The sequence below is a fragment of the Vitis riparia genome, chromosome 9 (assembly GCF_004353265.1).
Source record: "Vitis riparia cultivar Riparia Gloire de Montpellier isolate 1030 chromosome 9, EGFV_Vit.rip_1.0, whole genome shotgun sequence".
NCBI classification, from domain to species: domain Eukaryota; kingdom Viridiplantae; phylum Streptophyta; class Magnoliopsida; order Vitales; family Vitaceae; genus Vitis; species Vitis riparia.
In genome coordinates this window covers 3161323-3183788 of record NC_048439.1, presented here as the reverse complement: position 1 = coordinate 3183788, position 22466 = coordinate 3161323, and the positions used below count along the sequence as shown (strand labels likewise).

The following is a 22466-nucleotide window of genomic DNA, read 5'->3' as shown; positions in this document are numbered from 1 at the left end:
AGTAGGTCTGTACCCAGAAGTGGATAACCCAAACCCTAGAATTGGGTTTGTAAGAAAAAAAAACCCAATACTCCTGTAGGTGGTCAGTTTGGGCTTTGCCATAGCCTTTGAATTTTTGAAGCAATTCCATCACCGTAATCACTTTATAAATACAAAGACCTGGTAGTGGCCGATGGTGTCTGCTCAATTTATATTATAGACAAGGGTTTTTTCTTCAATTTATTACCTTAGAATGAACAAAAGCAATTTACATTTCACACTTACTACACATAATACCATTCAACCGGTCTATTCAATCCTGGGAGCACAGCTGCTGGTTCGACCAATTCTGGGTTTCATGGAGCTGTGGTCATTCCTTTGGTGAGCACTTCTCCTGGCCAACTCCCTCATTGTCATAGTCAAAGACAGCTTGGGATTCTGCCTAGTAGTAGTGTTAAATCTTTCACACAAATCCTTGTGAGAGCTCAGTGCTTCTTCCATGGCCGTTCTCGGAACTCGTTTAATCCTTTCTTTAACTGCTTCTGAACAGATCCCGCAAACCCATTTCCCAGAATGAGAATCGCTGACTTGCTGGATGTAACTAGCAGTACACTCCTCCAAGAATCCACAGCACTCGCACCGGGACTGTTCAACCTGAGTAGCTTCACTTCTGGTGTCGCCTTCCTCGATTGTCATCCTCTGTGACTCAGCAGAAACATCGGATATGGCCCTTCGAATGCACTTCTCGCTCTGTTAAACGATGGATTGCATGAAAAACAGTTAACAAGCAAGAAAAGAAAGTAAAAGACAGCACCATATATAATCTATAGTGCATACAACTCACCATGTTTGATGGAAGCTATGATCCTATCAATAGCAGTGAACAGAGATAAATAAATAGGGAGAGGGGGAGGTGGAAGGTTACTAACACAGCCAAATATCCATTAATCTCCCGAAAAGAAAATATCTAAATTCTGAAAGAGAGTAGAGAGGTTTAGGGAGGGTTTATAGGGGCAATGGAGTCGAGCAAAGGGGTAGAATGCAGTGCAGATATAGGTGGTGAACAAGTTGCTCAAACTTGGAAGTCAGAATTGCAATGGAAATAGAATATTCCACTTGTCATGGCCCCCGTGATGATTCACGAGCTCTGATATCAACCTACTGAGAGCAGACGAACACCTCTGGTTGGATTTGGGCTGACTAGTGACAAGGTGAAATGGGTTCCCAAGTCCCAACTTCTGATGGAAGCTTCATCAACCATAATGCAAGAGCCAGTGGCATGTTGGAGATGGATAAGCCTCTTCAAAGCTCAGGTTAGCCAAAAGTGGCACGTATGGTGAAGGATGGAGAAAAGGACAAAATCTGGTTAGCCAAAAGTGGCACGTATGGTGGAGGATGGAGAAAAGGACAAAATCTCTCTCTCTCCCTCTCTCTCTCTCTCTTATCCAGTTATGCAGAGAGGTGATGACAGGAGTAAGTGCCCTATTCTTATCTATTTTTATTTTTGCTTTAAGGACTTAAATTTTATCATACATTTTTAATAGTTAAAATTGCTAGCGGGATGGTTAGTGAATTAGTGCCAATTTTTCCTATACATGTAGCACATCTTTAGGGCATTTTAAGCTCCAGGCTTATTGTCAATACTTCGACTCAAATGATATGGTACCATACGAGATAACATGTGGGGGTGGTTCAACTATGCTAAAATTGAAGTGTTGAATTTTTTATGGTTAGTAAGGAAGCCTTAGGTTTTTGAAGTGGAAAAAGGATTTTTTGAATTTTTTTATTTTTATTTTCAAAATTATCATGTATCATGAAGCACTTGTGATGCTTCCTCGTAAAATTTTGAAAATGACTCATAATATTGTTGAAAGAAGATGTGGCTCACTCAAAGATAGCGATCGTGGTACTAACTATACCACATGCACCAAGGATGCAACATTATTTCGAATATGAGCAAGGTGTAATAACGGCTTTGCTAGCGTGCAATGTCATTGGTCATGTGGTGTAATCCGTGGATGCAATGCATGGACTACGGTTTTTACATATGATATGAGCATGGTTACCTCAGGTTAGAAGACCAATATAGTTGATACATACATGGACCTAGAGCTTAATTAACAAATAAGAAAAGAAATCAAAGACAACACCGTAAATCTATAATACTTAACCGAAACATAATAATAGGAGGGGGAGGTCCATTGATAAACCGACCATTAAACCAAATATTGTTTTTTGACTCATAATTACCCCCCCAAAAATAATCTCTCCCCCCTCTCAATCCTATTTCTACTTCTACCGGTGAGGGAGGCGGTAATTAAGTTATCAACACAGCCAAATATTCATTCTTCCGGAAAGAAAATATCTAAATTCCGTTTGCCAAGGGTTTGTCGTGGCAATAGTGTCAAGCAAAAGCATAGAATGCAGTGCAGTCATAGGTGGTGAAAAGTTGTTCAAACTTGGACTCAGGATTGTGATGGAAATAGAATGTTCCACTTGTCATGGCCTCGTGATAATTCACGAGCTCTTATATCAACCTGCGAGAGCAGACGAACATCGTCGCTCTGAATCGATGTGGGAGGTTGGATTTGGACTGACTAGTGACTAGGCCAAATGTGGGTTCCCAACTGGTAATATAACATAGGCAAAGAGGGGATCAATTTTAATGTCATGTATTTGTATTTCGTCTCTTTCTATTTATATTTGTTTTATTTGTCCATATTTAGTTTGCATCTAGGTACTTATATTTTTCAATTATCTTGATTTTATTTTTCATAAAAACAAAAGGAGTTGTTATTCGTAACATCTCTTTTACTAAACGTAACACTTTTTTATCATTTTTTTTTTTTTCATATATGCTCCTTTTAATAAAGAACCCTCTTTAACCTCCTTTCAACATATTAAACCTAAATTTTAATAATAATTTTTATTTAAAAAATTGAGTCATGAATTTCACATTAAAATATTGAATATAATAAAATCATTTTACATAATATATTTTTGATGAAAAAATCATTTTATAATTTATTATTTAAAGAAATCATTTTGTTTTAAAATATAAGAAGAATATAAAAAACAATTAAGTGAAAAAATAAAAGAAATGAAAAGAAAAAAAAAATCAAAGTTTACCTCGGGTGGGTAGAGATGAAAAGGAAGATAAAAATAAAAGAAAAAGAATGTTAAAATGTAGGGTGAGGATTGGAAAAAAAAAAAAAAAAGGGGGTACAATTGAAACGTGGGGTTAGGGAGAAGAGAAGGGAGAGGAGAGAGATGGAAGGAATAAGGAAAGGTAATTTAGAAATATAAAATACTATATTAGTAAAAATGATATTGTAAATTGGAATTGGGAAAATAAATTATAAATATTTATTTATTTATAAAATATTTTTATTTTAATAAAATTTAAAATTAAAAAATTAAATAAGGCAAAATGGGTATTAGAATTTTCTATGTTAGGCACGCTCCATCTAATTTATTTTTGGATAAAGCTGAAAATAAATATAAATAAATAAAACATTGTTGGGAGTGGGTGATCCATCATCCCGAAACCACCCCTTTATCCCTACTGTTGGGTTGGAATTTCGTTATCTTTTAACATAATTTGTACTAATCGACATGAAATTAATAAAAAAAAACTATGAAAAATGGGCCGAAGCCGCTCTTTGGGCTGGGCCTGACTCATGTGGCTTTTGCTTTGTTACAGTGCGGCCCAGCTTTTTGTCACAGAGGAAATAAAATTCTTCTTTTCATGGCTCCAGCTTGAAACTCGTAAACTTTTGTCCTCCTAGTAACAATATGATACAATTCATTAAGAACGCAGGCCCAACCCATATTATTGACAGTGAGTCCAACAAAGAAGTTGAAAAACCATTGGCCCCACGTAAAATTGATAATTGAAGAAGATGGTTTTTCCTTGGATCAAATGAAAATTGAATCTGAAGAAGGATTTCCCACCATTTCTTAACCAGAAAGATGTGCGTGCGTGCGCTAGACACCCATCTAGGCCAACCTTTCGAAACCCATATGAGATTACATCAAAAGAACTCACATAAGCACACACCGAATTATAGGGCACCAACCTCAACTTGTATTTAATTGCTACTCTGAATAAGAATACAAGACACAAATTGACAAGACTCTCATAATAGTGTCAGCAAGCTCATGTTCTTTTTAAATCTCCCTCTTTAAATTCTTCTGTATGAACCTGTAAATGTACATGTTCTCAAAAAGGCTCTGATGAAGTTAGATCAAATTGATTGGGTGGTAGAGTGGTGTATACACGTATTTCTTCCATATTTTTGTACACATGTACCATGAAAAATATGCTACTTCTTAAACATGAAATAATTGAAATACTTAATTTTTAGAAAATAATTATGTGATGTTTTTTAAATGCATTACCCAAAATCTTGGAACAAAATACATAATTTTGTTTATTTAATTACTTTAAATATCTCTATGATAAACTCATGAATCCATTTTTTAATGTCTTTTTTTTTTTTTCCTTTCTTGTTCGATTGCAAATTGGGTTTTTTTTTGCCTTTTTGTTTATGGAGTAATTAGAGGTTCTTGAATACACACAAGTATAAAACAATATAACAATTAATTTATTGAAACCTTATACATGTCCACATACAGACTTCAATACTTGAAATAAATGGTATCACAGATTACAAATAAAGACCCTCAGGTTAGAGTGGAAGTGAAGATCATAGCCATGACAACTCTTCACAACATCTAACAACTATGCCTTATTACATGCAATAGCTAGAGATAGATAGACAGATAGAGAGAGAGAGATCATACTGCACATGCATATTAATCAACTCGGCCATGCATTTGCAGTAATGGGTAAGAGAAAGCATGGACCAACCCAAAAAACCCTAATGACCTAGTTTCAATACCATAGCCCTAATCAGGAAACCCACCTGCTTTCCTGAATGCTCATTCTTTCAGTTCAGAGTAGGTCTGTCCCCAGAGTGGATAACCCAAACCCTAGAATTGGGTTTGAAAGAAAAAAAAACCCAATACTCCTGTAGGTGGTCAGTTTGGGCTTTGCCTTAGCCTTTGAATTTTTGAAGCAATTCCATCACCATAATCACTTTATAAATACAAATACCTGGTAGTGGCAGATGGTGTTTGCTCAATTTATATTATAGACAAGGGTTTTTTCTTCAATTTATTACCTTAGAATGAACAAAAGCAATTTATATTTCACACTTACTACACATAATCCCATTCAACCGGTCTATTCAATCCTGGGAGCACAGCTGCTGGTTCGACCAATTCTGGGTTTCATGGAGCTGTGGTCATTCCTTTGGTGAGCACTTCTCCTGGCCAACTCCCTCATTGTCATAGTCAAAGACAGCTTGGGATTCTGCCTAGTAGTAGTGTTAAATCTTTCACACAAATCCTTGTGAGAGCTCAGTGCTTCTTCCATGGCCGTTCTCGGAACTCGTTTAATCCTTTCTTTCACTGCTTCTGAACAGATCCCGCAAACCCATTTCCCAGAATGAGAATCGCTGACTTGCTGGATGTAACTAGCAGTACACTCCTCCAAGAATCCACAGCACTCGCACCGGGACTGTTCAACCCGAGTAGCTTCACTTCTGGTGTCGCCTTCCTCGATTGTCATCCTCTGTGACTCAGCAGAAACTTCGGATATGGCCCTTCGAATGCACTTCTCGCTCTGTTAAACGATGGATTGCATGAAAAACAGTTAACAAGCAAGAAAGAAAGTAAAAGACAGCACCATATATAATCTATAGTGCATACAACTCACCATGTTTGATGGAAGCTATGATCCTATCAATAGCAGTGAACAGAGATAAATAAATAGGGAGAGGGGGAGGTGGAAGGTTACTACTAACACAGCCAAATATCCATTAATCTCTCGAAAAGAAAATATCTAAATTCTGAAAGAGAGTAGAGAGGTTTAGGGAGGGTTTATAGGGGCAATGGAGTCGAGCAAAGGGGTGGAATGCAGTGCAGATATAGGTGGTGAACAAGTTGCTCAAACTTGGAAGTCAGAATTGCAATGGAAATAGAATATTCCACTTGTCATGGCCCCGTGATGATTCACGAGCTCTGATATCAACCTACTGAGAGCAGACGAACACCGCTGTTCTGAATGGATGAGTCTGGTTGGATTTGGGCTGACTAGTCCCAACTTCTGATAGAAGCTTCATCAACCATAATGCAAGAGCCAGTGGCATGTTGGAGAAGGATAAGCCTCTTCAAAGCTCAGGGGTTAGCCAAAAGTGGCACGTATGGTGAAGGATGGAGAAAAGGACAAAATCTCTCTCTCTCTCTCTCTCTCTCTCTATCCAGTTATGCAGAGAGGTGATGACAGGAGTAAGTGCCCTATTCTTATCTATTTTTATTTTTGCTTTAAGGACTTAAATTTTATCATACATTTTTAATAGTTAAAATTGCTAGCGGGATGGTTAGTGAATTAGTGCCAATTTTTCCTACACATATAGCACATCTTTAGGGCATTTTAAGCTCCAGGCTTATTGTCAATACTTCGACTCAAATGATATGGTACCATACGAGATAGCATGTGGGGGTGGTTCAACTATGAAGTGTTGAATTTTTTATGGTTAGTAAGGAAGCCTTAGGTTTTTGAAGTAGAAAAAGGATTTTTTGAATTTTTTGAATTTTATTTTCAAAAGTATCATGTATCATGAAGCACTTATGATGCTTCCTCGTAAAATTTTGAAAATGACTCATAATGATATTGAGAGAAGATGTGGTTCACTCAAATATAACAATGGTGTATCAACTATACCATATCAAGGGTACGATATTAAGGGTTTTGAATATGAGCAATGGGTAATAGCGATTGTCATTGGTCATGGTGCAACCCGTGGATGCAATGCACGGACTACGATTTTTACATATGATATGAGCATAGTTGCCTCGGGTTGGAAAACCTATACAGTTGATACATGCATGGACTAACACAACAATGGAGCTTAATTAACAAATAAGAAAAGAAATCAAGGAAAACACCGTAAATCTATAATACTTAACCGAGACATAATAATAGGAGGGGGAGGTCCATTGACAAACCGACCATTAAACTAAATATTGCTTTTTGACTCCCCTAAAAATAATCTCTCCCCCCTCTTAATCCTATTTTGAGCTCTGCCGGTGAGGGAGGCGGTAATTAAGTTATCAACACAGCCAAATATTCATTCTCCGGAAAGAAAATATCTAAATTCCGTTTGCCAAAAGCATAGAATGCGCTGCAGTCATAGGTGGTGAAAAGTTGTTCAAACTTGGACTCAGGATTGTGATGGAAATAGAATGTTCCACTTGTCATGGCCCCGTGATAATTCACGAGCTCTTATATCAACCTCCGAGAGCAGACGAACATCGTCCCTCTGAATCGATGTGGGAGGTTGGATTTGGACTGACTAGTGACTAGGCCAAATGTGGGTTCCCAACTGGTAATGTAACAAAGGCGAGGAGGGGATCAATTTTAATGTCTCTATTTATATTTGTTTTATTTATCTATATTTAGAGAGTGTTTGAGCATAATTATAGAAAATATTTTAGGTTTTATAATACTTAAATGATGAAAATTTTTAAGTGTTATAAAATCCAGAAACATTCCTAAATTACTATCAAACGCACTCTTAGTCCGTTTATTTGCATCTAAACATATATATTTGTTTTCTCATTAAACTATCTTGGTTTTATTTTTCATAAAAATAAATTATAAATATTTATTTATTTATAAATTATATTATTTTTAATAAAATTTAAAATTAAAAAATTAAAAAAGGCAAAATGGGTATAGGAATTTTCTACATTAGGCATGCTCCATCTAATTTATTTTTGGATAAAACTGAAAATAAATATAAATAAATAAGACAGAGTTGAGTAGTGTGATCCATCATCCCGAAACCACCCCTTATCCCCTACCTGTCGGTTTGGAATTTCGTTATCTTTTAACATAATTTGTACTAATCGACATGAAATTAATAAAAAAACTCTATGAAAAATGGGCCGAAGCCACTCTTTGGGCTGGGCCTGACTCATGTGGCTTTTGCTTTGTTACAGTGCGGCCCAGCTTTTTGTCACAGAGGAAAGAGAATTCTTCTTCATGGCTCCAGCTTGAAACTTGTAAACTTTTGTCCTCCTAGTAACAATATGATACGATTCATTAAGAACGCAGACCCAACCATATTATTGACAGTGAGTCCAACAAAGAAGTTGAAAAACCATTGGCCCACGTAAAATTGATAATAGAAGAAGATGGCTTTTTCCTTGGATCAAATGAAAATTGAATCTGAAGAAGGATTTCCCACCATTTCTTAACCAGAAAGATGTGCGTGCGTGTGCTAGACACCCATCTAGGCCAACCTTTCGAAACCCATATGAGATTACATCAAAAGAACTCACATAAGCACACTCTAATTATAGGGCACCAACCTCAACTTGTATTTATTTGCTACTCTGAATAAGAATACAAGACACAGATTGACAAGACTCCCACGATAATGTCTGCAAGCTAATGTTTTTTTTAAATCTCCCTCTTTAAATTCCTCTATATGAATGTGTAAATGTATGTGTTCTCAAAAAGGCTATGATGAAGTTAGATCAAAGTGATTGGGTAGTAGAGTGGTGTATACACATATTTCTTCCATATTTTTGTACATATATACCATGAAAAATGTGCTACTTCTTAAACATGAAATAATTCAAATACTTAATTTTTAGAAATTAATTATGTGATGTTTTTTAAATGCATTACCCAAAATCTTGCAACAAAAATACTTAATTTTGTTTTTTATTATTTTAAATATCTCTATGATAAACTCATGAATCCATTTTTAATGTCTTTTTTTTCCTTTCTTGTTTGATTGCAAATGAAGAGGGATTTTTTTTTTTTTTTTTACCTTTTTGTTTATGGAGTAATTAGAGGTTCTTGAATACACACAAGTATAAAACAATATAACAATTAATTTATTGAAACCTTATACATGTCCACATACATGACTTCAATACTTGAAATAAATGGTGTCACATATTACAAATAAAGACCCTCAGGTTAGAGTGGAAGTGAAGATCATAGCCATGACAACTCTTCACAACATCTAACAACTATGCTTTATTACATTCAATAGATAGAGATAGAGATAGATAGATAGATAGAGAGAGAGAGATTATACTGCACATGCATATTAATCAACTCTGCCATGCATTTGCAGTAATGGGTAAGAGAAAGCATGGACCAACCCGAAAAACCCTAATGACCAAGTTTCAATAACATAGCCCTAATTTAGGGGAAAAGTTGGTGGTTTTTGTACTAAAAAAAAAGGGAAATAAGAAAAAACCCAACTGAAAGATTGAAAGGAAACCCTAGAAATGATAAGAGGTTAACCCAAAAAACCATGGGAGGGTAAATCAAAGACTGATCCTATCCATTGGAGGAAACATATGCAAGCTTAAGGGGTGTTCGGAAATGGACTAATTTCCAATAGAAAACCTAATAATTAGAGAAGATGAATAGAGAAATGTAGACAAACATAAAATTAAACATGTCCGAACACTTGGAAAATCAATTACTCTTTGTCAGATCGTCATCTCTCTTGTAATAGCCGGAATGCAGCTTGAACTCCTTGCAATGCCGCCGACTTTTTGCCCGGTTTATCGATCCTAGGGCTAATAGATTTAGCCCTAGCTCCTCTCCCATCCAAACCTTGTGCTCTTCTTCAATATCTCCCTCATGGCCTCAGCTTGGAATAAAACTGGATAAGCCCTGCCAAGCTTGTTGAACCTAGAACAAGCATTCATATGCGTGCTTAATGCTTCTTCTTTTTTTCCTCCATTCTTCTCTATCTCTTCCTTCACAGCTTCTGTACACAGCCCACATATCCACTTCCCCAAGAACTTGTCCCGGACCCGCTTAATGTATTCCGGGGTGCACTCTTCGCTCATGCCACAGCACTCACATTTCGCATCTTCAACCTCAGATATTGGAGGAAGTGTCAAGTCTCCGATGGCCTCCTTGCTAAGCTCGAAGGAAATGTCAGAAATGGTTCGTTGGAGGTTATCGTTGAGATTTTCGGTGGCTTGCAGAAGGTGTTAGCCCTAGCGTAGGAGCTAACAATGGCTTCTCCATGTGGGGCGCCCATGGACAAGAATAAGGGAAACCCTAATGAGGAAATTGAAAGGAAGTTGGAAATTTTTATAGCTAAGTGATGAAATGGTAGAGGAACTTGATGATTATCTCATGGTAAGGAGAAGGTGAGGATTCTACCTTAATTTATACTGGTTCACTCACCTTCCTCTAGAAACCTATCTGTGGGTTTTGTGGACAATGGAAGCTTGCAAGTCAATTATCATCTGAAACATTACCAGCCATGAACTTGCTAGATTTTTCAGGAGAGGTCTGCAAGAAAAGTCGTTGTTTTCCTTTTAGTTTGAAATAAATGTGGACTGATTTTGACATGGAAAATGACTCTTTCAATGAAGATCTCGATGACCAAAAACTTTTCATGCAAAATTTTCCCGCCAAATAGATGTGTAGAAATCATCATATATGCAATATATGTGAATAACCCTGGTTTTTTTTTAATAGAAAAAGTCTGAAAAAAGTACGATATCACACCCATTTTTTTTAAAAAAAAAAAAACTATAAAATAAAATACTTTAAAAATAATTCAAATTTCATAAATCCACCGATAATTGATGGTACCCGAGATGATCAAAAGTATTACATTTGATGGAGAAGTACATAAAATTTTAATTATTTTTAAATATTTAGTGTAGATTCAAATCTATGTTGCATTCCTAAATATGATAAAAATAATGCAAATCCAAAAAAAAGCATCTAATGAAATCAGAGAAATGGAGAACCCCGTGATGCATGCAGAGGAAGAGGGTTGTTTGGTTTCTAGGAAAAAGTTTTCCTTATTTTGACATTATTATTTATTTTATTAGGTTTGTATCCTAAAATAAGATGAGTCTGGATTTCACGTGTAGGCCTACTGCTACCATATACTGCTGATCCCTGTATAGGTTCAGCTCAGCCTTGATCTATGTAGCCCGTGTAGGTGAGAAAATGAAAGAAAGGGAATATTCATCAAATAATGGGCGACTTTCTCTACAGCCACAAACCTACATTTCACGAGAAGAAAAATCATGCATGCAAGTATGAGGGAAAGGATGACATAAGAAAGTTTCTTTAGGTTATGTACTGCTGCAAATAAAGAAATAAAGAGACATGGCATTGATGATTCACAGGCATCTTGAAATATTGAAGAAGAAAAGGTGGCTTTAATTGATGAATATGTGAGAATGTGAATCATATAGCTTTTTGAAAACCCCTACCTGCCACAGGTTTAACCTAGGGCTGTAATTCCAAAGCCTTTGTATCCAAGTACTTAATTCATTATTATTATTATTTAGCATTAATGCTCAAGCAGGCTGCATGTGCACAGCCAAAATTAGTAAGTCAAGGCTCACCCAATTGAGAAGTTGTCAAACCTACCCTCCTATGTTGAAAATATCTATGATTTTTACATGCATGTATAATTCTTGCATTGGTTTATGTGTTTCTACGTATATAAACAATGAAGAAAATTTTGTTGGTCCAAATCCCAAATTTATATAAAGACTTAATGAAAAAAATGTAATAATAAGAAATAACAATGAAATAATAAAATAAAAATTAAAGAGATATGAAAAAGAAAATGCAAAAAAGGATTTTATCATGGTTTAGAAACTATTAATATAGCTTACGTCCATATTCCCTAGTTTCCCTCAAGGCTCGAGAAATTTTCATTATTTTTTTGAAAGTTTTCTAAACAAGATTTTGGTACAATTTGATCAAGATTACAAGAAAAGATAGGAAGAAAAAACTCTTCTTGAAGGGTGGATATGCAAATAAACGGACTTAGATTTCACTGCAATAAAAAATCACTTAGATTTGGGTTTGATGCATATAAATGCTCAAAAAAAGTTTGAACTCAAAGTAATAATAATTTGCAAGTTATTGGTCCATCATGAATGAGTTTCGGTAAACATACTTATAGCATTGTATGGAAACTAGTTATCACATTTTTCACTCAACCGGTCAAATGTTTGATAGACTACTTTTTGACTATTAACATTTACAAGTGACCATTGAGATTCAACTAGTTAATTGATTTCGCAGATGATCGACTAATTGCTCAACCATTTAGCCATTCGACATAGCAATTGTTCAACATGTAGACATTGCACGCCAAAAATTAATCTCCTTTTTTATAAAAATTAATCATAAAAAATTCATAGACGAGTTTAAAAGAAAAAAAAAAACTTTTAAAAAGTTCATTCTTTTTTGTTCAATGAGACATAGTTTTTAAAAGTCATTTTTAAGACATATTCATAATCCTCATCTAATTGTACAAGCCCTAACTTAGCAAGCCTAAAACTATTAACTTCTAATCTAGACCTTCCACAAGGTTTCTATGTTTTTACAAAAACCTTTTTAACCTCCTTATATAACTTCTTCTTGATTGATCTATGGAAATCTTTTTATGTAGCATACTTGAAATTAAACATTATATATATAAGGTTAATTTAACTCACCCCCCTTGAGATTTAAGTTATATAGCTTGGTCATCGTTAAATAGTTTGAAATTTTATCAAATACTTCATCTATTCTTCTTATTTATTAATTTCACTCATCTCTTTTTTAACTCAAAGTACAAAAGATATTTGATGAATTTTTGACAATTATGCATAAATATATATACACATTAGGTTATGTAGTTTAAGATTGACAATTTTATTCCATTGATTCTACCTTAAGATTTTTCTAAAATGTGTCTTATTTCCACTTAATACTTGAAGTTGTTGATTGTTCAATCATGATGGCATGTATAAGTATAGAAAGGTTTGAGAAAGACAAATTAATGGTTAGTATAGCTTGGTATGGATTGAGGTGTTTAAAACTATGTAAAGTGTTTTCTAATTGTTTGAAAGAATTGCCCTGAGTGCTCCAGTGCTAGTAATAGCACTCAAACACTTGTGACAGAATTCTCTAGAATTTCAGAGATCTATTTTTCTACCTTTTTTTAAAAGGATTTCTTTTGAAGAATTTTTAAGAATCAATCTACTAGGTCCCTAGGCTTATATATACTTTGTCTAAAAAGGTTTTTGGTTTGACACAAACACTTTGGAAAAAACTTAGTTTGTTTTCCCGTTCCCAAAACTTTCCAAAAAGGCTGTCATACTTCTACTAGGTTATGAAGGAAATTTGTATCCCTCATATGCTGAGGTGAGATCTATTAAGAGCACACAAAGTGTTTTATCACAAAAGGGTAAGTCTTAAAAATAACTCTATGTGGACGTTTTCCATGTAAAAAATCCATTATCTTGTGTGTTGGTTTTGAATCTTTTCTATATGATCAAAGAACTTAACTCGATTAAAAATAATCAATTTTTGGACCAATAAGAGTCGAATCATTTATTTAACCAATTCTAAGTGTTACCCTATTAGATTATTGTTAGAAAAATTAAGTTAATCCAACTTATGGTAATCACCTTAGAGAGAAGGTGAATAGGGTGATGATCTCTTTTTGTAAATTTAAATTATGTTAATGTAAGAGACAAATATATGCAAGTATATAATAAAACAACATAAAGACAATTGCATATAAAGTAAAATAGTAGGGAAAAGAATGCAAACACAAGATTTTATAGTGGTTCGGCGCAACCCAACCTACATCTACTCTCCTTTAGCTTCAATCCCAAGCTTGAAGTTTCAATAATTCAAGGCTTCCAAACCAAGCCTTCAAGCAATACAATTGGATTATGGTTCCAATCCACCTTCATGGACTTTTGGCTCCAAACACCCTTTACAATCCTTAAGAGATATCCCACTCTTAAATAACCTCTCAAATGATACCCCATACTTGACAAACTTCTTCTCAAAGATTTATAAATAAATGATCTCACAAAATCCTAATACAAAAATTTTAAACCCAAATGATATAAAAAAAAACTGGGATTGACAGGTGCACTAATGATATGCAAGTTTTAGAACAATGGTACACTCAAAACACTCTTCCAAGGCTTAAATATATTCAAGAAATGTTTGGGAAGATTGAGCTCATAACCAATGAAGATTTGGAGCCTTTTTATAAAGGAAAAAAAGTCAAACTAGCTGTTGGGGGTTCGACCAATTGAGTTGAGGGTCGACCGGTTAACTAGCCGTTAGCATTTAATATTTGGTAGGTGACCGTTGGACCTCGACCAGACCTCGATCGATTGAGGTGTGTGTCGACTGGTTCCTCATCCGGTTGAACAACTATTCTATAATAGAGATAAGGTTTTTTGCACCTCTCGACCGATTGAGCCGATGGTCGACCGGTTATTGTTGACACTTTTGACTGGTTGAACTGGGGGTCGACCTGCTCCTAGACCGATTGAGTTGGCGGTCGACTGGTTCCTCATCCGGTTCAACCAGTTGAGTCGTTTTTAACTCAACAACCAATTTTTTCAACTTAAAACCTTTTAAACAAGTTTGAAAAACATTTGACACAAGGTTTTAGTTGAAAACATGAAATCATCCAATTTTAAAATATTTAAAACAGAATAACTCTTGGATGATTTTGGTGCATAAGTAAAGAATGTAATGCATGAAAATCTTATTACACCAACAACCTTACAAAGAAATCTTATGAAGCTTGGGTCTTGAAAAACACTTCTCTTTGAAGTGGTATTCTTCTTCATGATTTCTCATTTACTTGATTTATCTTTGTGATTGCCACTTTGGAAATTGTCTTACCTAATCACACTTAACATATAATTATTAGTTCTAAACTTTGTTTTGTTATCATCAAAATAGAGATTAACCAAACCTTGGTTTCACAATTATATATAAAGAGAGACTATAAACGTAAGTGCATGTGCACTATATAAAAGATGAATAAAATTAAAAACCCTCAACGTTTATAATTTTATGGCCTAGTTTTGGTTGGTTTTGAGTTCCCAATATTGGTTTAAGACATTATCAAGCATAATTTTGGGGGGAGTTGATTTATGATATACATGGAAGGATAGTTCAAATCATGTTGAAAAGTAATTTAGATTACATTAAGAAGTAACTACTTATAACCATAAAGTAACTTGGTCTCGTTACCTATCTTAATCAACTAAAAATGTTATTTGATCACATTTGAAAAATAATTATAGAGATACATTGATCGGCTACTCTCCGGTATTATTAAATATGAACACAATAGTCAAGACCTAAAATTGAATTATCGTTGAATCGAACGGTTGCAAAGTATAGATCCCTTAACTCTATTAATTTTTGTTAAACTTAAACTAGTCGGAAAAGTTGATCAAATTGTATTGAGTTAAAATTAGATTGGGTTGGATTGAACTCACCCATAATGTTATTTTAAAACTTTTTTCTGCATACTTATACAAAGCTTAAATAGTAAAAAGGATAAGATTTCAAAATAATTAAAAAAATAAAAAATAAATATATGGATATTTCTAGAAAAATGAAATAGCACATGATATAACTATGGTATTTTTTTTTTTAGAAAATTAAAAAATCAATTAAAACCAATATTATTACATGGAATATTTAAATTGTCAATATTATAAAAATATTGAAATAGGATTGGGTTAAGCTTAATGAATTTGAATCTTGGATCAAACCCGACCCAAATTCAATTTTGATAGGAAAAATTATTAATAATTTAAACCTAATTTGAATACTAAAAATAATTGTACTAGCCCATCAGAGATTTGGATTGGGTCTGACGAACCTAAGTTGAACCCTTGGACCCATCATAAGGAGAGTTAGAAAAGGCCCTCAAGCCCAGCCCAGCCCAAGCCCTCGCCCTACGTCAAGGCCTTAAATTGAGGCTTGAACCATTCCAGTTTATAGACCATCTAGAACGAAAATGGCTCCATTTCAATGCCATAGAATGACTTAGACTTTAAAAGTCAGATTGGTTAACAAAAAGTCATTGGCCGCAGAAATAATTTCTGAATTCTTTTGCAATTTTGTTTTTGCCATTTTTCACATGCATTTCACTATATTTGATTATTTGGTTCTCAATAAATATCTAAGAAAAAAAATTAAGAAAGTTTAAAGATGTATTTTTTAGAAATTAATTTTCTTTTTAGCTTTTTACCAAAACAATTTACTTTTAGATTTTATGTTATCTGTTTTCTACTTTTTCATTACTTATTATAAATTTTTAGTTAAATAAAAAAAATAAAAATATTTAACTTTTTTCAAATGAAAAAAAAAAAGTAACATATCGATATTATTTACTTTTCCAACTTAAGACTTAAAACTATTAAACTCTATTTAGTAAAACTTAGGAGTGATTATAGTTAAAATATTATTTTTAATTTTACTGTTTGGATATATAAACTATATATAAAAAAAGTATTTTAACAATATTTTTGGTAGTATATAATATAATAAAACATGATTTTTCGATTCTCCGTATTAAAAATCATTATTATAAGAAACACATCTTTTTCAAAATCACTTCCAAATCTGCTTTAAATAGAAAGGCATTGAAAAACCAAGTTTATGATTGTGAAATGTTCCTCCAATCGGTCATTTTCTTGCACATTGGCATTATGCCACAAAGTTGTAATATACTAATTTGAGAATATTTTTTTTAGAAGATTTAGATGTGTGGAAGTTTCACAATTTTACCATTGCGACACGCGTCCGAAATCTTTGCCACTAAGAAACCTCTCTGAGAAGGCAGGTGGTTTGGTGATTTTGGAGGTACAGATTTTTCGTGCTTCCGTTCCACTACCAGATTTCGAACTGTACGGACGTACAGCCGCTCGTGGTTTTCATTCCTCACGTGCCAGCTGAAGAAGGTGAATAATGAGCTCCAATTACCAAGAAGGGCACGTGTCTTTCTACAGTTCTTTTAATCTTTTTTTTTTTTTTTTCATATTTTAAGTGTGTGAAATGTGGGTGAAATAGAAAGTAATTCCTTTATACACCCATCAAAGGTGGTAAAAATATACTTTATCGAATTTTAAATTTAGGTTCTACGGGTAAGTTTTATTAGAAATTTATTGATATTATTAAATTCGATATATACTAAAATTACTTGTGAACAAAGAACTACTTTTTTAATGGATGTCGTAACGATTCTATTTATAATATTTCAAATTTAAAAGTTGATCAAATTATATCGAGTTAAAATTAGATTGGGTTGGATTGAACTCACTCGTAATGTTATTTTAAAACTTTTTTTTTTATATTTATACAAAGCTTAAATAGTAAATAGGATAAGATTTCAAAATAATTAAAGAAATAAAAATAAATATATGGATATTTCTAGAAAAATGAAATAGCATAAGATGTGGTTTTTTTTTTAGAAAATTAAAAAATCAATTAAAACCAATATTATTACATTGAATATTTAAATTGTCAATATTATAAAAAAATATTGGAATAGGACTGGGTTAAGCTTAATGTATTGAATCTTGGATCAAACCCGACCCAAATTCAATTTTGATCGGGAAAAATAATAATAATTTAAACCTAATTTGAATATTAAAAATAATTGTACTAGCCCATCAGAGGTTCGGATTGGGTCTGACGAACGAACCCAAGTTGAACCCTTGGACCCATCATAAGGAGAGTTAGAAAAGGCCCTAATGCCCAGCCCAAGCCCTCGCCCCACGTCAAGGCCTTAAATTGAGGCTTAAACCATTCCAGTTTATAGACCGTCTAGAAGGAAAAGGGCCCCATTTCAATGCCATAGAATGACTTGACTTTAAAAGTCAATTTGGTTAACAAAAAGTCATTGGCCGCAGAAATAATTTCTGAATTCTTCCGCAATTTTGTTTTTGCCATTTTTCACATGCATTTCACTATATTTGGTTCTCAATAAATATCTAAGAAAAAATAATAAGAAAAAAAATTAAGAAAGTTTAAAGATGTGTTTTTTAGAAATTAAATTTCTTTTTACCTTTTCACCGGGAGATATTTGCTTTCACACTTTATGTTATTTGTTTTTCTACTTTTTCATAACTTATTATAAATTTTTAGTTAAATAAAAAAATCAAAATATTTTATTTTTTTAATTAAAAAAAATAATATATTGATTTTTCTTTACTTTTTAATACTTAATAAAAATAAAAAATTAAAAAATAAACAACTTAATACTTAAAACTATTAAGCTTTATTTAATAAATAAAAAAACAAATATCACCTTAAACTTCATAAAGGAGTCCGAAGAATTAGGAGTGATTATAGTTAATTAGGAGTAATTATGGTTAAAATATTTTTTTTTTTTGCTATTTGGATATATAAACTATATATAAAAAAAAAGTATTTTAATAATATTTTTGGTAATATATTATGTAATAAAACGTGATTTTTGATTCTCCATATTGAAAATCAATAAGAAACACATCTTTTCAAAATCTATTCCAAATCTACTTTAAATGGAAAGGCATTGAAAAGCTAAGTTTGTGATTGTGAAATGTTCCTCATTTTCTCGCACATTGGCCTTATGCCACAAAGTTGTAATATACTAATTTGAGGATATTTTTTTAGAAGATTTAGATGGAGTTTGTTTTTTGGTTGAATATTTGATTTTTTCTATTTAGTTAAAAATAATTTGTTTATATTAACAATTATTAATAGATTCGGTGTATGAATTAACATTAATATATTATTTTTAATTAAATAAAAAATTAAAAAATTAATTTTTTCTATCAAGTCGAAAACCAAACACCACCTACTCAAATAATTATCAGAACTCCACTAAATTTTGGGTTATTATGCATTTTACAAATCAAATAATCAAACACCTTTCATCTTGTGAAGTTTCTGTCAATCTTCAACCTTCTCTTCCTTGTCATTGAGAAACATCTCTACTAGAATAATCTGAAGCTTGTGCCTGATCATACTGTCTACGCTCATAAGGAGTCGAGTTCACAAGCTCAAACCCATCCGGTGGAACCCCATTCTCGTCACGAAATCCATGGACTCCACCCCCTATTTCACTCTCATCAGACCCATCTTCAACCCCTCCATCCTCTTTCCCTTCCACCTCTCTCAACCCTTTTCCATTTTCAGATTCTGGGTCGCCTCCATCCACCAACCCTATCTTCCATTTTCGTCCCAGAAGCATGGTTCCATGTTCTTTGACCAACTGGTTCGGCCTATGCATATCATGGTTGGATGATTCTTTAATCTGGTGTAGTAGCCAAATGCAAACTGCCAATGCCATTGCCAACTGTAGTCCTTTCTTAAACCTAAGCCCACTGGGTCTATGACTCCCAACAGTACTAGACTGGTAAGACACCAGGTTTTGTTCCATTTTTCCCTAGAATCAAACAGAAAAAGCTTGAAAAACACCATACAAATATACTACAAAGACAAAAGATATACCAGTAACATAGAATCTAGATTCTTGCACCAAATCTTCAAAAAGAAGAAAGATCAGTAGCTTTCCAAAGGTTCTATCTCATAATTGATCCACAAAGAAGAAAACAGATGGTCCTTTTTCAGTAATGGACCAGAAAAAACTCAAAAAGAGAAAAAATCAATCAAGAAATAGAAAATGTTCAGAAAAGAACAGTGTAAATTACCTGTTTGGATGATTCCCAGTGGAGAAGAATAGGAATTGAACAGATGATCCAAAAATCCAAGATTTCAGAGGAATCAACGAAGATAGCAAGCAAAATTTGAATCAACTTTCTCTTCTCTTTGAAGAGTCTGCTTTGTTTAAAGTCAGAGTTCTGCCTTCGTTTGTGGGCTAAGAAAATATTAGTTTTTGAATTGAAGGTCGGATGATGGTTGAGAACCCAATGAGACCGTTATTTTCTATGGACATTTTACCGGGACTGCCCTCGTTCTTTCTCACGGCGCCTTCCATGGCTTTGTATAATAGGAGACGTATGAGGGTATTCTGGGAACATAAATTCTGTAGGCCGCCAAAATAGGCTCTTTACATGGGCATGATAGTGGATTTTGGCTTGTACATCGGCACTCTCGGCCAATGGTTGACTGCCACTTGGAAAAATATCTAATATAATGGAACTACCTAAAAGGTAGGTGAATATGTAGTTTTTGAATTATACCCCAAATTAATATTTTATTACTTATTTTATATTAATTCTTTGGTGACAACGAAAATCAATCCCATAAATAAACATGAAAAAATCACCGAACAATCAAGTAAATGTAAAAAACCACGATAGTCATTGACCTCTAAATATAATAAAATAGTACACAATTTATTTGAATATATCTACTCCCTAAAGTCGCACTTACACTCATTTTCCACATTATTAATTTAACACTCTCCTTTACTCTTTAGTGAATCCCACGAAACCTTTATTGAAGTTTTACAATAAAATCTTTAATATTTATTTTAGTCGAAAGTTACTTTAAAAAAATATTTTAAAAGTCGTAATAATTGAGTTTTTAATAAATGAATATGCTATGTTAGATTTCATAAAAGCTCTTGGCCACACCTTTTCAAAAAAAATATTTCTATTTATATTTATAAAATATTTCTTAAAATTATGGAGAATTTCTCAATTTTAAAATATTTTAAAGATTTTTTTTTTAGAATCAAATCTCAATTTAAAGGTAATCACATTTTTAAAATGAATAATTGTGTTTTGGACCTAGTTGGATCCAAAAATTAAATTTTGGTTTATATAAGTTCATTATTTAAATTTATGACCTAGAAGAAGTGTGAAAATTGAGAAGAAGGATATAAAATTTTTATTTTTCCAAAAATGATTTTTATTGACTATGAAAAAAAATAAAAAAACATTAATTTAAATTTTATTCCTTTTGCAAACCTCAATAAAATTTAATATATTGTAGTGATTTGGAAAAAAATACACTATTTTCCAAAAAAAAATTAAAATAAATTATTATTATTTAAAAATCAAATATCTTGGAGAATATATTTTTAAAATTGTGTATATAAAAATAACTAAAAATATGTCAAATTTATTTTTTTTTAAATGATATATTTTTATAATATATATTTTAAAAAAAATAGTTTTCTAAAAGTAATAAATTTTCAGAATTATTATTAAAAAAAAATTAAGATAAAAAATTTTTCAAACATTATAATAGAAAATAGTTTTGAAGGGTATATTAGTCTCTTCATATTTAATATCCTCTTCATCAATTATGCAACTTTTATGAGTCAAATATTAATTTTTGGGTCTAAAAGACAATTGTCCCTTTTTAAAACTTATTAAAAAAAATATACCAAAAATTCTTTTTAGAATCAAACATAATTTTAAAGCTTATCAAAAATATTTTTTGAAATTAAAAATATAGTAGAAATCAAATTAAGAAATAGAAAATGTTCTTTTCCTAATTTCTTCTATTAACCAACCAAAAATTTTTACCAACTATCAATACATATTTATTTTAAATTTTACAAATTTGAATAACTTGATTCGAATTTGATGAAGTCCGAATAATAACTTAGAAAAAAATTTACATCTTATTAATAAGGAAGGAATAAAATTACTAATTAAATAAAATACTTTAATAATCTAATTCAACTTGAGTTTAAATAGGACTCGATAATTAAATAAATTATACGATGTGTTATCTGTTTAATAATTAATTCGTTTATGTATTCATAGTTAAATTATAATTTGAATTGAGATATTTAATGAAGTGTTTGATTTGCAGATAATACAAACCGACCCACCGAACACAAATTGTCGTTATATTGAAGTAAAGTTGAGTAGGGAAAAAAGCATATGAAGCATCAACACAAAGAAGCAAAGGGTCAAGAAAAACCACCACCACATCTTCCTATCATGTGAACTGAATGGGCCTGCCATGTGTCCGGGTCCTGGTCCAGTGGGGCGGGCCCAATGTTTAAAAGTATCTCCAAGCAAGGAAGCAAAGAGGATAAGCTCAAGTCATTACGTACAGATCCAAGTGTATTCAAATCGATTAATCACCAAAATATCGCAAAAGCATAAAGTGATTATATGGGCTAATGGTAGATGCGTGGAAGTTTCACAATTTTACCGTTGCGACACGTGTCCGAAATCTTTGCCACTAAGAAACCTCTCTGGAAAGGCAGGTGGTTTGGTGATTTTGGAGGTACAGATTTTTCGTGCTTCCGTTCCACTTCCAGATTTCGAACTGTACGGACGTGCAGCCGCTCGTGGTTTTCATTCCTCACGTGCCAGCTGAAGAAGGTGAATAATGAGCTCCAATTATAAAGAAGGGCACGTGTCTTTCTAAAGTTTTTTAATTTTTTTTTCATATTTTAAGTGTGTGAAATGTGGGTGAAATAGAAAGTAATTCCTTTATACACCCATCAAAGGGGGTAAAAATATGCTTTGTCGAATTTTAAATTTAGGTTGTACGAGTAAATTTTATTAGAAATTTATTGATATTATTAAATTCGGAATAAATTAAAATAGCTTGTAGATGGGGAACTACTTCTTCAATGGATGTCGTAACGACTCTATTTATA

At 32.8% G+C, this 22466-nt stretch overlaps 3 protein-coding genes and 1 pseudogene across 3 annotated transcripts; all 4 read right to left on the bottom strand.

The window, feature by feature from the left end:
• Positions 1-188: 188 nt before the first annotated feature.
• LOC117922051 lies at positions 189-902 on the bottom strand. Its single transcript, XM_034840039.1, has 2 exons — positions 824-902; positions 189-729 (listed from the first exon to the last, which is right to left on the bottom strand). Exons 1-2 carry the CDS (start codon positions 824-826, stop codon positions 289-291), a joined length of 444 nt encoding a protein of 147 aa, XP_034695930.1. The 5' UTR covers positions 827-902; the 3' UTR covers positions 189-288.
• A 4325-nt stretch (positions 903-5227) lies between these two features.
• LOC117922418 lies at positions 5228-6194 on the bottom strand. The gene is made up of 2 exons (XM_034840555.1): positions 6093-6194; positions 5228-5668 (listed from the first exon to the last, which is right to left on the bottom strand). The coding sequence occupies exons 1-2, from the start codon at positions 6192-6194 to the stop codon at positions 5228-5230; spliced, it is 543 nt and encodes a 180-aa protein (XP_034696446.1).
• A 3475-nt stretch (positions 6195-9669) lies between these two features.
• Positions 9670-10127, bottom strand: LOC117922417 (annotated as a pseudogene).
• An 8603-nt stretch (positions 10128-18730) lies between these two features.
• Positions 18731-19755, bottom strand: LOC117922661. Its single transcript, XM_034840834.1, has 2 exons — positions 19585-19755; positions 18731-19319 (listed from the first exon to the last, which is right to left on the bottom strand). Exon 2 carries the CDS (start codon positions 19311-19313, stop codon positions 18849-18851), a length of 465 nt encoding a protein of 154 aa, XP_034696725.1. The 5' UTR covers positions 19314-19319; positions 19585-19755; the 3' UTR covers positions 18731-18848.
• Between the last annotated feature and the right edge of the window lie 2711 nt (positions 19756-22466).

What these genes read in the sequence shown, in the direction of transcription:
- LOC117922661 (XM_034840834.1), bottom strand. Translation starts at nt 19,313, where the DNA reads ATGGAACAAAACCTGGTGTCTTACCAGTCTAGTACTGTTGGGAGTCAT.
- LOC117922418 (XM_034840555.1), bottom strand. Translation starts at nt 6,194, where the DNA reads ATGCCACTGGCTCTTGCATTATGGTTGATGAAGCTTCTATCAGAAGTT. An exon ending in CATTCAGAACAGCGGTGTTC is followed by an intron (nt 5,669 to 6,092) that starts GTCTGCTCTCAG and finishes ATCGTTTAACAG; the next exon opens with AGCGAGAAGTGCATTCGAAG.